The sequence below is a fragment of the Ascidiella aspersa genome, chromosome 2 (genome assembly GCF_963924565.1).
Source record: "Ascidiella aspersa chromosome 2, kaAscAspe10.2, whole genome shotgun sequence".
NCBI lineage: Eukaryota > Metazoa > Chordata > Ascidiacea > Phlebobranchia > Ascidiidae > Ascidiella > Ascidiella aspersa.
In genome coordinates, this window is record NC_139448.1 from 16,076,341 (window position 1) to 16,094,389 (window position 18,049).

The 18,049-nt window shown below is 32.2% G+C and overlaps 3 protein-coding genes across 4 annotated transcripts; 1 reads left to right on the forward strand and 2 right to left on the reverse strand.

The window, feature by feature from the left end:
- The first annotated feature begins 24 nt into the window (after window positions 1-24).
- LOC146163981 (ubiquitin-conjugating enzyme E2 H-like) lies at window positions 25-10,694 on the forward strand. 2 transcript variants are annotated; one of them, XM_083383222.1, is made up of 8 exons: window positions 25-874; window positions 1,963-2,036; window positions 2,457-2,531; window positions 3,242-3,281; window positions 3,573-3,625; window positions 8,475-8,603; window positions 9,573-9,629; window positions 9,660-10,694. In XM_083383222.1, the coding sequence occupies exons 1-8, from the start codon at window positions 822-824 to the stop codon at window positions 9,728-9,730; spliced, it is 552 nt and encodes a 183-aa protein (XP_083239348.1). In that variant the 5' UTR covers window positions 25-821; the 3' UTR covers window positions 9,731-10,694. The 2 variants fall into 2 exon arrangements, with proteins under 2 accessions (XP_083239348.1, XP_083239347.1); XM_083383221.1 differs by having other exon boundaries at window positions 546-874; window positions 9,573-10,694.
- Window positions 10,695-11,028: 334 nt separating this feature from the next.
- Window positions 11,029-16,331, reverse strand: LOC146163982 (N-acylglucosamine 2-epimerase-like). Its single transcript, XM_083381629.1, has 8 exons — window positions 16,192-16,331; window positions 15,978-16,129; window positions 15,739-15,911; window positions 15,389-15,610; window positions 15,121-15,202; window positions 14,938-15,043; window positions 11,636-11,837; window positions 11,029-11,333 (listed from the first exon to the last, which is right to left on the reverse strand). Exons 1-8 carry the CDS (start codon window positions 16,296-16,298, stop codon window positions 11,172-11,174), a joined length of 1,206 nt encoding a protein of 401 aa, XP_083237755.1. The 5' UTR covers window positions 16,299-16,331; the 3' UTR covers window positions 11,029-11,171.
- A 215-nt stretch (window positions 16,332-16,546) lies between these two features.
- LOC146163983 (U11/U12 small nuclear ribonucleoprotein 25 kDa protein-like) lies at window positions 16,547-17,965 on the reverse strand. The gene is made up of 2 exons (XM_083381630.1): window positions 17,790-17,965; window positions 16,547-16,861 (listed from the first exon to the last, which is right to left on the reverse strand). Exons 1-2 carry the CDS (start codon window positions 17,910-17,912, stop codon window positions 16,547-16,549), a joined length of 438 nt encoding a protein of 145 aa, XP_083237756.1. The 5' UTR covers window positions 17,913-17,965.
- Between the last annotated feature and the right edge of the window lie 84 nt (window positions 17,966-18,049).

The window sequence follows — 18,049 nt, forward strand, 5'->3', positions numbered from 1 at the left end:
GAGCGAGAACGCGCCCGCGAGTTGGGATGATAAAAGACACAGCAACAACCAAACGCTGAGCCCAGGAAAAAGAAAGAAGGCAAAGGGTTATAGGTCATTCAATCAGATGTTTGCATCAGCTTTGTTGTACAGCAGTTCGGTTTAGGCTTAGTGGAGCTTGAGAGGTCGGTTTCTTTTTTATGCTGCTGCTGGATGTTTTCTGCGTCGTCATGTTTATAGCGTTTTGTCGTCGTGTTTTGGTACCCCCAAAATATCACTGGTACAAAGCTCACTAACAACATTAAACACTTAATTATCGAAGAAGTAATTACATCCTGTTAGTCATAATCCCTGTATAAATTTAAATATAAAGTAGCATGTGAGCTAGCACAATCAGTAATATTTACTAATATTAACAATCAACGTGTAATTTTGTAAATATGTCATGTCTACTATAGAAAACATAATCAAACTTTTATAACTTAAGTACTTATATATTTGAATAGCAGTAAACTTAGTGATTTAGCAATGGTGTACCAACCACTATGTATACTCTATTTTACTGATCATGAACAATTTTTTAATTAATTCTTTATGTACCTAGAAGTGATTTGTTTCAGGATTTAAATATTTCAACACATTATCGGTAGGTCCTAGAGTAAAGTATCTGATTAAAAAGAATTTTTTTAAGTAACTCAAAAGAAAACTTCTCAAAACTGTTTCACCACAAGGAACACAGTCTTCAAAGGTTTTTGTGTAAAAAAACATTTGACAACAAACTAACCAAAAGGAGTATATCAAATTGGTTTTCTTTTGTTGATATTGGATTGTTCTGCTGAACAATGTCATCTCCAAGTCCTGGCAAGCGCCGAATGGACACTGATGTCATCAAACTGTATCCTCTTTTTAGTTTTTTCATAATTATTTTTAGTAATGTTTAAGGACGGTTATTTAACATTGTGTTAAATGTAGAGAAACTCAAAATGTACAACAATCTTATTTGTTATTTGTTTTTGAAAATAATGCGTTTTACTCATTTTGACTGATATCATCTGAACCCCTAAATTGTGCAGGGGTTAATCAGCAACCAAGCAGCTGCAGTTTGTTGGTTGAGTTTTGGTGATATAAATAAATGCACTAAAATACACCTAGGCTGAGTGTCATGCCACTGTTGATACCTTGCAATAACTTTAATTAGGACTAATAATATATATAATTAATTGTAGTCATATGCTACAATCATTTTAAATAGTGTTACAATACTTTAATGCAAGTTTTAGCGATTTCTATATCACCACAGTTTTAGCGATTCTATTACACCACTGCTTCTGGAAACAAATGAATATATTTGATTTAATGAGTAACTTTTAGTTTATCAATGTAATTCAAATCTAAAATAAATTTGCTATAATCACATGTAATCAATACTATTGTAGTTCAATACAGTATATATATATAAAAACATAAAACCATAGTAAATGAAATGTTGATTTTTATAATTGTCAAGTATGACCTATCTTTTGCATTTCCTTGTTAAAATTTCCAAGTAGGCAAAGTACCTATTGTAAACTAACACACTATAAACACTACACTTATCTTCATTTTTTTAATGTTTTATACTTTACCTCAAACCGAGGAGAAATAACCATGCTATATATATACAATATATAACAAGCTATACTTAAAACACTGTGAAATATATATCTCTTGTGAACTAACATTAACATTCTGTTTGTTTACTTCAATTATTTTTTATACACTGAAAATGTAATGTATTCCTACCTCTCTCTCTCTATGTATATATATATAATATTATATACATACATACAAATAATCCAGTTGGTTTACCCAAGAAGAATGATAAATTTTACACAATGTTAGGAAGTTGTACAGAAGGATGGTTTTATGTTTTATATTTGGCTACCATATGTAAGACTTTTTACTAATAATCAACTTTACTATCCTTAACATATATACTTATAGTGAACGCAAATATGATGTGACATTTCTTGGAGGTCTACATGAGTTTGTTGTAAAATTTAAAGGACCCTCTGGAAGTAAGTTTACAACTGTTTGTAAGTTTAATAATAACTAGCATTTCCAACGTTGGTGTGTTTTATTAATTAACTCCAAACTTACCTGATATGCTCATTGTGGTTTACCTCTGTCATGATTGTGTAATGTTAATAGCAGCTGGTCTTTGTCCTATATTTAGGACATGTGCTGCCTTGATGTGTCAATTTGCTGTATGCGAGTTTACAATGCTCATTATTAATAAATGGTTATAAGCAGTGTACAACTAATTGCTAGCTTTTGTTCCATACAGTATGTATACAATTTATACCATGATTTTTTTTAAGTTTAGAATGGTAATAACACCAACTCGAAAATATTCACTTTTTAAATAATATGTATTTGTCCTTTAGACCCGCCATATACCTACTGAGCAAATAATTAATGCATGATGTTGTTTGTAGCCCCCTATGAAGGTGGTGTTTGGAAAGTAAGAGTGGACCTACCAGAGAAGTATCCCTTCAAATCACCATCTATTGGTAAGCCAAATTTGAGTTGACTAAAAACCAAGTTTTGTTTAATATCACTAGAGGTCTATAAAAAAAAATTCTGCTGCGGTTAATAATACCCTGTCTGACTGGTGTCCTATATGCATCTCTCTTAGTTGCACTGACCTTGGATTATTGTTATTTTGCCAACCAGTGCTTTTATTATTGATCATAGATTGGCCTTACTTTCCACCCAAAGGTTTTTTTAGCAGGTCAATAATATATGCCGATTTAAGTTGTGATGTTACTCCAACTGTGAAATAATTTTATATATCTAGATATTGAAGTTAATATAGCAAAAAACAGGGTTTGATCTAGGATACTGAATAAAATATTTTGATTAAAGCTGTAGTTCCTTGGGGAGATGTTTGTTTACCCCATACTGTAGCATATAAATGTAGCTTTATATTTAAATTAAAAAAACAAAAAACATATAATGTGTTTTTGAAACGATCTCTGTTTAATTCCATCTTCCATCCCTTACATGTGATAAGCAAGCAATCAAAATATTAAAATTATGTCAAATTAAAATTGTATGTAATAATTAGCGGATTGATCTTTACCTTTAAAACAAAATATGGTATATGACTAATGCTGCACAACAATTTTTTTATATATTTTATACTGTATAATATACAACTAATATATTCATACTTATTTTCCTTTAAAGTAACATAAATAACTAAACTGTATCCTTTCAGGATTTGTCAATCGGATATTCCACCCAAACATTGATGAAGGGTAAATACTAAATAAATTAATAATATGAGTCATTCTTAATTGTGTTACTTAATACTTCTTTTGAAAGGGTATAAATAGGATCAAAAAAATACTGATATGTTTTGGTATTTTGAAAACAAACGAATAGATCTCTATCTGTAGATAAATAATTTAATGATAAATTTTCACCATATTTTTTTGTTATTAACCAAGGTAAAATTGGGCATCGGTGTGTATTAATGTTGGCGATTGCTTATCATGTACATATTTTTCTCATAAACTTGTTAAAATCATTTTTGATTTGTTGTACAGATCTGGCACTGTATGTTTGGATGTAATCAACCAGTCTTGGACTTCACTATATGGTATATACTTTTTATAAACTCCTGGTTTTAATTTAAATGCAGTTTTGATAATTTTGTTGTCATTCTCAGCAAGATCTATTCATTTATCCCGCCAAACAATAATTTTTAAACCTTCAAAATCCTTAAGCACTTTTTAAATGTTAGTGTTTTCATACAACACTAGTAATTTGGTATGACAGTTAGATTTATTTAAATAGCAAAAATATGTGTAAATAAATTAAATAAATAAATTAATATTTTGTTATTTTATATCAATTGTTTATTGTATTTTTTGTGTTTTTCTTATATAACTTGCTTATACGAATTAACAGGCCGCATTGTGGCCTACCTAATGTTTATGTGTGGCCTTCCACTTATGTTTACTTCGAGGCTTGTTTTAGAAAAATTGTTACAATATCATTAAAACCTGTAGATCACATGTTATTATGACATTATTTCACAGTTTTTCTAGGACTCTAATGTTGCATCTGAACAGCCATTGTACACTGTGCCGAGTGTGCACCTACCATAGTTAATGAGAGTTGTTAGAGTGTGGAGTTCTATGATTTAAAAAAATCCTATATTAAAAATTGAATGGCTGAATTCTATTTAAGATTATTGTAATTACCAGGCCCCTAAAAGTAATAAAATTTTTGCCAAGTTTAACGAAGCAAAAGCAAAAGTTTTAACTCTTTGCTCGAATTTAATTTTTTATATTATGTATTTTTTCACCATTCTCAGGAAAGGTTTTCAGCCCGAAAGCCCTACCAGTGTGACCTTGATTTTTATCTCTGCAGGCTATTAGCCTAAGATTTACTTGACATTTGTGCAGTTCACTAAAAAAGGGAGTGTGTTAAAAATTAGTTGATTTTATGGCGTCACTTATAATGTTTCATACCCCTATGCTAAAATCATAGATCCTTTTCTGGTTTTATGTAGCCTTATTTCATAAAATTTAATGTAGCCATATTTTATAAAAAAATTATAAAACAATTTAATAGGTCCTGTCGGCCATCAGAATATGTATAGTACCATGCGGCCCAATATATAAAATTATTACAAGCTTGGACATCCCGGGACTAGTGTTATCTAAAAGTCTTGTTACATTTAAATTTTAAAATTTAAGTATTATTTTGTATTATATCCTTTGCCTAACCAGAGGTCGTTAATCAGTGTGTCATTAGTTACCTGTTTGTTTTTACTTAAATTTTTCAAATATATTTTCTGACAGTCAGCAAACTAACACAACAAACATACACCAATACAGTTGCTTGACTATGTAAAACTGAAAGCTATGATATAAATGCAATCCCTATAAATTCATAATTTTATATAATTTTCGCAAAAAAAACTCAACTTATTTAGTTGTTCACCATTTAGATTTTTTTCAGTTAGTACCCAAACTTCTTTCGTAGTTGAGAAGTCGAGTTGCCTTCTGTTTTAGTTGTTTTTGATAAATTTACTCTTTATATTAGAATGGTGGCATTTAATTGGGTTGTTTTGGGGTTTAATTCCTATATTAATTTGGTACTGGATCAGCACCAACATCTTTTAGTATCGGACGTCTACCGATACTACCAATACAGCAGGGGTGGGCAACCTACAACCTGCAGGCCAATTCTGGCCAGTCAACGTAAATCAACCAGCCTGACGCTTATTTACAAACCATACCACAAGACAGTGCCCCATATATTTTGGCTTTATTACCGAAAAAAGGTTGCCATTCTAGTGTAAGTAACACCTTCTCAAGTCAAACCATGAATTTTACCGAGATAAACTCACTGTTTTTGTGCTTCACCACCACAACTTTAAAATTCTGTTGGCCAATTAACCACTCTTTTTGTTTTTTTACACTTCGCACGAACGACTTTGTCTTAGTTTCTGGATTAGTCTTTGATTAAGAGTTATTATATCATACTGTCCAAAAAACATAAGTTTTCACAACAAAATAGTTGGTGGAAATTTAGTATGGCCCCCCACCCATGTAATAGAGTATCGGCTGCAAACCAATATTATTAGACGTCCCTACTTGCAAGGAGCATTTTAAACTTAGTGATTTAAAAAAGAGCCGACTCTCATCTATACGTCCAAAAGGTATTTTAAAGTCTTTACTATCATTATCCAATTTATTTTTGTTGGACCTTAAAAATCAATTCAAGCATAAAGGTACTAAATGTTTTTAGTAATTTTGTTCTCTTAGCCAACAGCATAAAGGATACCTGAGGCAAGTCCTACGACTTTAAAAGGCATAATACTTTGAACTTAAACTGCTAAACTATAAAAATAAAGTAAAATGTTATTTGCGCTTTAGGTGTATTTGAACAAATGTTTCTTTGTTTCATTTATGGTTGTGCTCCCTTGTTGTACATAAGTTACTGGAAGCGTGCATTGCATATTTTTTAAACATTATATGCACAAAAATGATAAAACAGGGTTTATGGAGCCATAGCATTTTATCTAAAATAAATGCCAATTACTAAATTGAGTGAGTTTTCAACTTAGTTAATAACATACACAATCATTCAATAGTAGGAGCATTGGTTGCCACCAATCACTTGGTACCCAAGTGTAAATATATTCATTTGTTTAAATTAATTACTGGATAATTAAATAATATATTAACCTCGCATGATATAATGCCTTTAAGAATAAGACTAACTTTGTTAAAAATATGGCTTAATTTATTCGAGATCCTGTTACAAAATTAGAACATAGTCTATTTTTGTTTTTTAATGAGACTTACCGACAACCTAAAGAATTACAGCAAACTGTATAAACATTTGTTAGTTATTATTTGCAGTTGTGTTAATGTTCAACAATATAATTTCACATTTAATTGATAAAATGTTTTATGATGGGAAACATCCCACTCCTGTCTCTTTAACTGGTGTGCACAGTGCATCACAGAGCATACCAAAATTTGCATTTTGTCATTTTGTATACCAGGGTGAATAGGTACATGTCAAATTTGTCAAAAAATATGCTTTGTATCCAATCTTTTGATGGACAAAATGGTTCCTTAACCTTTTTAACCAATGGGCGTATTACGCATATCCAGATTATGATGTGGGCCAAAGAATAACCTAACGCATACAATAGGAATCTTAAAAAATCTGCAGTTTTTAAGTGAATTAGTGGGGGTTGACACATTGGACATAAAAAATATTATTACTTTGCCAAATATAATGACATTATTTATATAAATTACGTTTATTCAATTTTGGCAAACAGGTTAGTTGTGAGGTTATTTGACCTTACAGCTTATTGGCTGCACAAAACCACATTCCATAGAAATGTCAAAAAATATAAGGCTTTGCATGCAAGGCGTCTGTGCTCTGAAAAGTTGCTACATAGCTACAGGATTATTGCGAAGTTTGAAAATTTTTGCATTTTTTGATAGCTAATGGTGGCAAAAAACGTGGTTTAGGAATACGATTACCTATATTTTTTATGTTTATGGTCGCCAGATAAATAGCATATGAACTGAACATTTTTTGGTTGTCACTGGACTCGCCTGTGTTGTAATAATATAAGTCAATGCACTAAAGTCACTGTTTTTAAATGCATTGACTTGACTGGTCGTTTTGGTAATCTGACTCGACCTAAAAGTCTTGAGTGAAATGGTTGGGTTAAAACTAATTGTTTATAATTAAGATTTTTCTTTAAAATCAGGTTACTTATCTTAATTTTTGCATGTAAAACAATTAGCTTGCTATATGTTTGGTTTTTATTATTTTTTAGTTGAGTTATTACTCATAGTCGGCGAGTTTACCAAATTTTAATAGTTTAATGTTTTATTGTTATATAAATATATTGGCTTGGAGTTGACTGACTTGGACTGGGACATAGCATTTTTTTAAATACGTGACTTTGACAAGTTATTTTACAAATGAGCTGACTGAAACTTGATTTAAAAATGACTTGAGTTTAAAATTATTTGTTTACAACACTGGTGACTCATGACACACAATGTATGATTTATTGCCACAATATATAAACAAACATGTTTATTTTTAGAGTATATATTGCTTTTCTAAATAATTGTTCTGCTTTTCAGATAATCTATGGTTTAACATTTAGAAACTCAGTAAAAATTACCACCTATATCCTGTTATAAATATCTGCCCCGTGGATTGGGTGCCTGCTGTGCATGCATTGTGTAATTTAAAAGTTATTCAGGCAATTTTTCTAAACTTTGTATGTGCTGTGATAGTCTATTGTAAATAAAGCTGTAAAAGCACTTTTTATTTGAGGCCGCTGCATTTAAAACAGCTTTTGTTTTACTAAGTTAAATTTGTTGTATTGAGTGACATGTATCATGACCGCATATCATTTCAGTGAATAAAAACTTACTATAATAATAATTCCACAAAACAGTGTTTTTACCATTTTGGAGTCTTTATTAACCAGCCACAAGCACTCATGTGATATTTCTGCATTATATAGTGGCCAGTTGTTAGCGTTTGACATAGTAAATCTGTTAATGTGTTATTCATTGTTTCTACAGAGAGTGCTATTTTAGTTGTATGGAATGACAGTTTTATCTGTATGATTCATGCAGTAAATAAGTTGCAATATCATATTATTTTATGAATTAAGGAACTATTTGTGGCAGTGTGACACAATATGCATATTATATATAGTATATAATATATTGGCTTAATGTAAGGTAATTTCTCAGTATACTGTGGAATATTTACAAAAATTTTTGTTTACCAACACCTCAAAACAGAAAAAAATCTTGTTGCAGCCCTAATTGACAAGCTTAAAGGTGATCTCCTAAAACGCTGTAAAATAGCACGATTTTGAACTGTGATTTGTTGCAAATGAAGTTGTGTTTTAGGTTACTAATGAAGTTGTTCTTATACAGATTTGAGTAATATCTTTGATGCATTTTTACCACAACTTCTGTCCTATCCGAACCCAGTGGATCCCCTTAATGGTGATGCGGCTGCTCTTTATCTCCACAAGCATGAAGACTATGTAAAAAAAATCAAAGGTGATGTTTGGTAGTTGTATTTATAAGCATTGGTGCCAAGTTTGGAGTTTCCCAGCAGAAACTTGGTGCGAGTTGCAATTTTTTTTTCGCATTTATTAAGCAATAAAAAGAATTGAATACCAAAAGTTTAATATATCTCAGTTAACATATAAACTAACCTTTTAAGCAGGCATTTATGAACAGCATAACTAGTGGCAAATTTAGATCAGCCCTGTGAAAAGCAAAACTCAGTGTCTATGTGTTTACAAGCAATACTTTTAAAACTACTATTTTATTGATTTTTTGTCTTGATTAAGTCAAAGTCAATCATTTTATAAGATGTTAAGAGAAATACATGCCTTCAAAAAGGCGTCTTCAGGCGCCTAATATAAATGAATCACAACAAAGAATACCCCAAATTTATTTGCGTTTGTAGTATTCCTTTAAACCTTTTGTGGTCCAATTCTGTACTTTCTGTGGTAGCCTATTGTACAGTAAAGAAATTGCAAACTTATCATAAGTAATAACAAAATATTGAGAGTATAATACCAGCCATATTCAAATCACAATTTTTGCCAACTAAAACTAGGTGTTGAAAAATATTATATGGCTCTCACAGCAAAACAATTAAACATGTTAAACTTCAATGGCTATATTAGGCTATAAGATTTATAAACCCTGGTATTACCTGCACAAAAAAAGTTTTCTTGTGGCTGTTGTATTACTTGAGTTGTGCAGGCCTGCTTAAATATAATTGGTAAGCAACAGGCTATAAACATATATATTTTTTTTATTTATATAGGTGACAGAACAGCAACAGTAACTGTTACTGATTACTTTTTTAGTTATGTGATATTCATTTTTCACCATTATTTTATATGAACTATAATGAAAAACAATTTGCACCAAAAATATAACTTCAGCAAAATTAACAAAAAACATAAAAATATTGTAGTGTGATGTTTTTTATATTGCAAGTAAAATTTATAGAGTATGTGACCCGTTATGCCACTGAAGAGGCTTTACAAGAACATGAGAAGAAGAATAGTGCTCTCCTCGGCAATGGCTCACTTGTAGAGTCCAGCGATTCTGAAGAATCAACACTGAGTGACTTCTCAGAGAACGAGACAGAGACGATGGAGTTGTGACCTCCGAAGATCACAAGTGACTACAAGACAATTTTTCCTCCCTGTAGCTTAGTTGTCACTGGCCTGAGCCTAAAACAAACTCCTAGAACTTTTTTCGGCAACAAAGCTGTTTGAACACTGACAACTCCTGTCGTTCCACTACCAGGCAATGTGGTGCGGTGATCTGTCGTCAAACTTAAAAGCTGTTGTTGCTTGGCTCTACCTTATGACAGCATGCACAACTTCAGCTGTGTTGTTTGTTTTTACAACCTTTTTATTTAGTATTTTGAAAGAGTCTATTTGTTATATATCCTGTGACCTGTTTATAAATAGCAAGATAAACAACAGCCCTACTTCTCTTCTTGTCTTTCCCCATCCCTCTCTTATACCACAATGATCTTTCCATAAATATAAATTTTGCAAAACTACCAGGTTATTTATAATGCCCTTGAGATAGTTGCTCTCTAATGTAGTGAGTGTTTTAGTTTTTACTTTTTATGCTATACTTTGGTATAGGTTGCTTTTCACTCCCCAACAAGTTGTTTTAAAGGGCATGTAGCATATATTGGTGGTGGATTTTTACAGTAAAACGTGTGGAGTTAATAAGCCTAAATAAAGTAAAAGTGCGGTACTAGGCAACAACAATATTCTTTCCTTCTATTTCCTATTCAAGTATCTTCCCCTTTTAATCCCCTTGTTTGTTAAGTTTACTCGGTTGTAAAATAAGTAACTTTCATTTTTTTTGAAACTGCAAAAACAAGGCTTTATGGTTGGATGTAATAGTATGTTTGTGTCTATGAGTAAGTGTGTGCCCAATACTAGAGCCAACAACCTTTTCATAAAATGGGGTTGTATCACAGGCTATTTCTATCACAACGAACGAGAATTTGCTGTGCTATTTTGCCTTTCTCTCATGCGCAACTGACAGAATCGCTGTACATAGATGTGATATCTTGCATTTGAATCAATAAAAGTTAAACAAACAAACAAACAGTGATCGGGTATGGTTAAATCCACAATTTTTTTTCTGCAGAAACAACGAAAATGTCTAGCTTATTTATGAAAAACGCTGAAACAGTGGTGCAAGGCTAGCAATATAAAGCAACAAAGTTCCAACCCCTCTTTATCATTAAGGAAAACCAAGTAGAACATGGAAGTAGATCTTTAGGTTTGAGCGATTTAAAACTGTTGATAGCTTATTATTTAGTCCAGTGGCTCTTAGTAATGTTTTTTAATTTTGCTGGACTGAATAAACATTCTTTGTTGTACATACCTTATATTGACATCTAGCACTTAAAGAATGGCAGGGAAAGTAATATATGATAAAAATACACTTATTTTATTAATGCTGGGTAAAAACTGTAGAATCACAAAATCAAAAAAACAAGCAATTAGGTATGAAAATACTCAATTACCATAAACATTCACCTTTAAAGAGTCACAATATCCAAAAACCAAACATTTATGTAAACGATTTTACAATTGACATTAACATATCTTCACAAAGATATAATGCTCTTGGTACATGAAAACAACCCTTCCACGGTCCTCCCACAAAATTTGAAGATACCTCACCCGCAGCATTAAGGTAGCCAACCCATTCTCCCTTTTCTTTGTTGGAAAACTAAAAAAAAACATGTTAGTTAGTATTTTTCTATCCGTAATTAAATAATCGTCATATTTGACAAACAATGTCCTGTTGCAAATCATCAACTAGGCACCAGTATGTCCAGATCTGGCCGTGCAATCACTATTTTTTTTTAAGTTTTGAGTGTGGACTTGACACGGAATGAAAATTGTAACTACAGTGCTTTTATTTGTAGTTTTTGTTTTCAGGTACGGGTCGATAGAAATTGTTACTTAGCAGAATTTCATAGATTTTAGAAAATTAGTATACAATATGTTCAGTACATAGAAATTACATACCTTTGAAAATGCATATTCAGCTACAGAAACAAACTTCTCAAAAAGATAGGGTTCTTTTTTATATTGGTAAGCCATTAGGAATGCAATCATGGCTTCATTGTGTGGCCACCAGAGTTTCATATTCCACTCCAATGGCTCCGGACAGAAACCATCAACATCAAGAAAAGAGAACAACCCACCAAACTCAGAATCCCACCCTTTTCTGTTCACAGCAAATTTTAAACGGAGATGTGTAGATTGATTCTTAATGTGTTTTTAGCGCTGATTTTGAAAATGCCCTCATTTTTTTTCTAGCACATCAGGCTTTATATTGGCATTTTATTTTTTTTAATGTATTGCTGTATTATCAATATAGGCAAATTGCGCACTGTGACATAGTCCCACTATAATGTGACTCACACAACATTATATCTGTTTTTGTACTTATATCTGTAAAGCGATGTAGGAAAGATCTTTTATCACCGTTTTTTGGTAATTAGGTAGATAATTTCAAGATGTAAAAACAGCATCCGAGCTGAGTATACATGTTGCTTAAACAAGTTCTCGTAGCACTACAGCAGTAAAAATCAAAATGAATAAACCTAATGTTGTTACATATCCTTTTCAAATTTGAGTAAGAAAAGGACAAGCAATAAATCACTTCAGATATCATTAAGTTGGACAATTGTGCTAGCTGTTAGATTTAGAAAGGAGACCTACACCACATAATGCCTCACTGCATGTTTTACTTCCTCCTCATGAAAGTCTTGATTTCTTCCTGATAAAGTTGAACGTTGAATGGAGTTAACAAGACCAAAACATAAGTTCAAAACCACTTCTGTTTTCCAGACAGATTTAAACAGCTTTACTGTAGATGGGTGTTTTTTTAAAAGAAAAGTCAGAACTGCTTGTATTAGGATTAAAAAAAACAATTTGGTTGAGACGAAAATAAAACTTAGACAACCTACAGTAGATGATCCTTTTTTCTACAACAGCCGTGCTACCAACTGCATTACTAAGAGACTAAAAGCCAAAAAGAGAACAGTAAGTGGCTGATATCACAAAAGTTATAGCCTAAGCCTCTTATAAAATTTTCTTCCCGAGGAATAGAAAAGTGGAGTGCTGTATTCAGTATTTCTCTGCAAAAAGTTTTCACTACTAAGCTAAGAACAACGAAAGGAATCTTGATGAAACAAAATATTAGTAAAATTACAAAAGTTGCACATTGTAAAAAGGTGGAATTACACGCTTGGCAGGCATTTAGTGACTCTGTGCTAACTTTTTAGAAAATGCAAATTGCATTCTTTTTCGTTTGGTTTTGATGGTCTGCTTAGCTTAGAATACAGATGGGTCATGTATGTCACTTAAAGTGCATTTTCTGCACACAGTGTTGGACTTTTGTCCAGAAGACTTTGGTTCAGTTAATGACGAACAAAAACAACATTTTAGGTAATGAAACCCCGTCACCAGGGATTTTAGGAGGGGGGAAGAGTTCAAAATTTCATCCTAAAAGTTTTAGTCTGTGGCAGTGCTCCGCAACCGGTGTGCCGCGACGTTCCCATAGGTTTTAATTGTATTTTAAGGGTACTTTTTTCAGCAGAATTAACACAAAAATGGTACATCAACGCAGGCATTTAGACCCTATGCAATAATCCACATGTAACTTTGTGAACTTTTGTTCATAGTTAAAACTTTTTAAAAACCTATGTTACGTTCAATCGCCGAAAATTGAACTTCAAAACATTTTTTTAACTAACACAACTATCAAGAGAATAAATATATTTTTTCGACTCTACACAAAGTGGAAAGGGAGATTATCAACGCGTGAAACCATAATGAAATATCACTGTAAATGTATTATTGGCATTTTGTGATTGTTACATTAACCTTGTTTGCTGTCCTGAAAAATAAAATAGGCACAAATGTAGGACTACAATATACAATTGTCATTTTCAAATAATCTATAAAAAGTCCTTGATGTTTTTTGACTCGCAATGGCGGTGCAATTTACAGGACTTTGGCCAGGACAACACAATAATGCCTACAAAGTAACAGTATCTAAAGCAAGATAATTTACAATAGTATTTAGGCGAATGTCATAATAAAGCCAAAATCGCAGCAATATCCACGACAGATTAAAATCTAAAATCTTTAAAGTCCTAAATTCATGGGAATAAGGCTCAAGATGGTATTGGACGTTTAGGGAGCAATCAGTCTTTCTTCGGATGCTTGGCATCAAGTTATTTGCTCCTGTTTGGTGGGTAATAGGTGGGGTAAGAAATTAAGTTAGGGTTGAAATTACTAGGTAAGTTAGTGATGAATTTAGGGGTGGGGTTTGATGTTAGGTAAAGAGATATATTGGCCTTATTCTAGCCATTTAGGCATTATGCCGACGGGTTTAGAACTTATTGCGATTTAGACTTTATTACGATTATAGTTCTATTTTGGTCTTATTTTGAAAATTGTTTCAATCCGACGTTGATGTTGTTCTAATTTCAGTTCTATGGCTGGTGTCCCTTTGGCCGTATTAGGATATTTTAGAAAAAAATTGCAGATAATAGAACGTCAAAATTTTCGGCGAAGAAGGTCAAATTTTCGGCGCACTCTGCGCGCTTATTCATAAATCGGTTCTTTTTTCTGGGTACGAAATATTTTAGTTCAGTCGCCAAATATTTTTAGCTCTGTTGTTGTGCCGCAAGTGGAAAAAGGTTGCGGAGCACTGATCTATGGTGATGACTTAAGTTATGTGGATAAAAAAGTTATATGTCAGACGTTTTTTTAGGCCATGTATAACAGCTGTGCGTTGTTTTCAATGTGTTTTTTTCGGAAAATTTACATTTGACGATATTTTAAAAATATGATGTGCTAGGGAAAAACTAAAGGTATATTTGAAATCAGCGCGAAAAATACATCTAGGATGAAATATTCACATTCTCGTTTAGAAAATAAAGTAGAGATTTGTTAACCAGTGTAATATTTATGACATGGTGAATATATTTAACTAAAAAAAAAACTTCAATGAATGTTCTACTAATAACACATGGCATGCAAAGACCACTTTGAACCAATCATCCAATTCATTACTTTAAGTAACTAATTGAAATCAATACCATTCTCAAAATTAGTCAGACATGTGTATAAACAAATTTCTAAAAAAGTGTAGTTTGCAGCCTGAAATTTTAGAAAATTTTACTGACATATAAAACTTTTGACAGCATTAAAAAACAGATTTTATAACATTGAAATATATAATAACTAAATGTTGCCATTTTAGATATCACTAAGCTTGTTTGAAAACTCATTTTTAAAAAATGTATCCTTACTTAAATGACTTTTCAATAAAAACCGTACAAGCTTTTTCTGCAAGCATTTTGTCATTTTTCTCGACAGAATGTTGCAACAGAAACCAACCACATTCTATGGCATGTCCTACACAAAGCAAAAAATACATGCATGTTATTTTATACTTTTGTAGTTTGAATTATTCAGAAGAACTTATTTAATACCTGGATTCAACAATCTTCCTTTAGAGCCCAAAAGTTCACTGCCATTTGGGGTAACATTTTCAAGTACCACAGTATTCTTTCTCTGCACATAAAATAGTAGATAGACTTTATTCTTCACTTGGGTACTTATTTAAATACTAATAGCAAATGGGATTCTGGCCTTTGCATCCTTGTTTTCGCTTAAACCATTTACAAAGCAGGCTTTACTGAATGGTCTTGCACATAAAATAAAAATTTTAGAAATTATAACTTTTAACACAAGGTCCACCTGAACATGTAGCAGAATTTCTTTAACACCCCATTCAGCAAAAGCATTTTGTCGGTCGAAATTGAGACCACATGACTGCATCTGTTGATTCAAACATAACGCCATCATTGGTACAGCCAGGGAAGAGGTTGGCATCAAACCTTTCAACTTGTCTTTACCCAGATCCGAATCGTCAACTAGGCACCAGTGTGAAATCTGGTCTATCATGTTGATTGCAGCAACCTAACAACAAAAAAATAAAATGTCATTACTTTTTTCTATTTTAATGCCGATATAATTAATTTGATTCGTTAATTTTGATTCCAAGTCACAAAACTAAGAATCTGTAAATACAAAGCATCATGTTGTACCTTATATTTTTGATCCTGTGTTGCTCGCCAAGCCTCAGACATAGCCATAACAAAAAAACACTCAGAAAATAAATTTCTTTGCACTTTTGTAGCAAGTCCCTGTCTTGTGACAGAGAATGGACATCTTTTGCAGTTATATTTGATAATCAAGCATCTCAACAAAAAATCAGCCCCTAAATATTCACATAGTGTTAAATCACAATATTTTTCTTAAAGGGATTTACCAATAAAGCAGTGACCTCGAATGGCAGGTTCAAGTAACTTTTTGGATCTGAATCGATTCTTTTCATAGTACAGACGAAAGTACATCCACACCTGTCTGGCCTGAAGCCACATGTACTTGGTTTCATCATAGATTTTTCCATTATTTCCGATGCAGTTAAAAAATCCACTAGTCATTAAAACAAGACATTGCTATACAATACCAAAGCATAATTCAACAAAAAATATTACCCATGCACATTGTCATGTGAATACTCAGTCCAAAAGTGCATAGCTCTGTCCAGCTCCTTTTGTATTTTTTGCAACCATTCTTCTACAATTGATTTGCTGATGGCCATTTTTTAGGCTTCAGTTGCTTTGTGGCTATCTTGATGTATGAAATGGAATTTTGAACCAAGTTAATAATTTACTAGACTATTTAATGATTGCAGTATCAAAGTTTGGCCTTGCAATCATTTACTGGAACACATACACAGCAGATGAGCCAACATGTGTATGTTACTGTTTTTAATCTTCAGTTAAAATTGGATTTATTTTGATATCCATCAGGTTGATTAATTGAGAACCTTGTCGACAAACTTTACAGTTAGCTATCCTTCAATCTTTTAACAAACATTACTTCATCACGATTTTGGATTCCATAGTCTCTTAGTTTGCTGTTTCTTTCTTTTAGTTTTTTGCCATCAAACAGCAACCAGTAGGTTTTCCAAATATATTTCCAACTTATTGATCTGGTACTACCACCGCGCTGTTGTTTAAGTTCCACATGTCGCTTTATTGCCCTCATAAGATCAAATACAGTTGCGTTCTGCCTTACAATGATTGGATAGACATCGCCGTCTTGCCTTCTAACTTGAACCGTTATTGCTTGTCCATATTCCAAGGCAGTTAGAGCTTTCACCTTAAGCAACATGTAGGAAATGCGAGTATTACACATAAATAAGCAGTAAAGTAAAAAATTAATTAAAGAACACATCTATGATATTTATCTTATAACAATAGTTGTAAAACAAAAGTCTTTGTAGGCATGGCATGACATTATTCATCAACCAATCCTTTTATATTTTGCCCAATTTCAAGGTAAATATAGGATTAAATACATGTTTGTAAATGTGTTGATATTTTTTTGTATGTAATGCTGTTAGATACATCATAAATTATAGAATGTTTGCCTAAAACCCCACTGAGTGATGACATCTAGCATGAAATGGGGAAAGCACAGTTTTAAAAATTAGCCCTTTTTGGGGTACATATTGTACGATTATGGTTGCAAATTTTGGCTCAAATCTTTGGAAGCCACAAACTATGAAATGGAATCAGGCTAAATAGGACAACATTACTAAATTTAATAGGTTTGTTCTAAATTAATTTTTATTGTTGATTTGGATTTTTGACAAGGACTTGACTTGGAATTGACTTTAACATTATTTGCTCATTGAAAATGCTTGCAAATCTGAATGAAAGGTAATGTTATATAAAACAGCATGAATTCATTAAAAAAGATTAATGGCATCAATGAACCAACGAATAAATATGGGGAAAAACAATAATAGTTGACCCAAGCGAACCCAAAAAACTCTCACCCTAACCCAAAATATTGTTACCAATATAAACCCCCGGAAGAAAATGTGGTAAGTTTCTAGACCGGGACCAAAAAAATAAATAGGCTATATACATTTTCTTATGCTGTTAGTAGTTTGTGTTTGGGCTGTAAAATATTATTAGATACTTGGTATAGACACCTTTAATTTTTTTTTTCATGCACTAGTTAAAAATATTTTTTGAACACATAGAATTGTATATATGTACAGTAAGTAACCATACTTTACCTCATCGATTGTTACTTCATGTGGAAGATCGCTAAGCAAAGGGTCCCCCAAAATCTCATTCAGGCCTTCTTCAAATATATTTTTCGCATCGGCAATGTTGTTAAAACCCTGATCACCAGACATCGCTGCAGTATCCAGATGTTAAGCTACGTTGTTTAACTTGTTATTATGTTATTTATTCGTTAGTTAGAACATTCGCGTAATAAAATTCAGTTTAGGAAGAAATGATGGGAAATACCCGTATATAAAACTTTAAATCC

Excerpts from the sequence above, each read along its gene's own strand:
- LOC146163982 (XM_083381629.1), bottom strand. The coding sequence starts at position 16,298 with ATGGCCATCAGCAAATCAATTGTAGAAGAATGGTTGCAAAAAATACAA. Across the intron at positions 16,130-16,191 it reads TCACATGACAATGTGCATGG|TGGATTTTTTAACTGCATCG; the intron begins GTAATATTTTTT and ends TTTAATGACTAG. Across the intron at positions 15,912-15,977 it reads ACTTGAACCTGCCATTCGAG|GGGCTGATTTTTTGTTGAGA; the intron begins GTCACTGCTTTA and ends GTGAATATTTAG.
- LOC146163981 (XM_083383221.1), top strand. The coding sequence starts at position 822 with ATGTCATCTCCAAGTCCTGGCAAGCGCCGAATGGACACTGATGTCATC. Across the intron at positions 875-1,962 it reads GACACTGATGTCATCAAACT|TGAACGCAAATATGATGTGA; the intron begins GTATCCTCTTTT and ends ATATACTTATAG. Across the intron at positions 2,532-3,241 it reads CTTCAAATCACCATCTATTG|GATTTGTCAATCGGATATTC; the intron begins GTAAGCCAAATT and ends GTATCCTTTCAG.
- LOC146163983 (XM_083381630.1), bottom strand. The coding sequence starts at position 17,912 with ATGTCTGGTGATCAGGGTTTTAACAACATTGCCGATGCGAAAAATATA. Across the intron at positions 16,862-17,789 it reads ATGAAGTAACAATCGATGAG|GTGAAAGCTCTAACTGCCTT; the intron begins GTAAAGTATGGT and ends ATGTTGCTTAAG.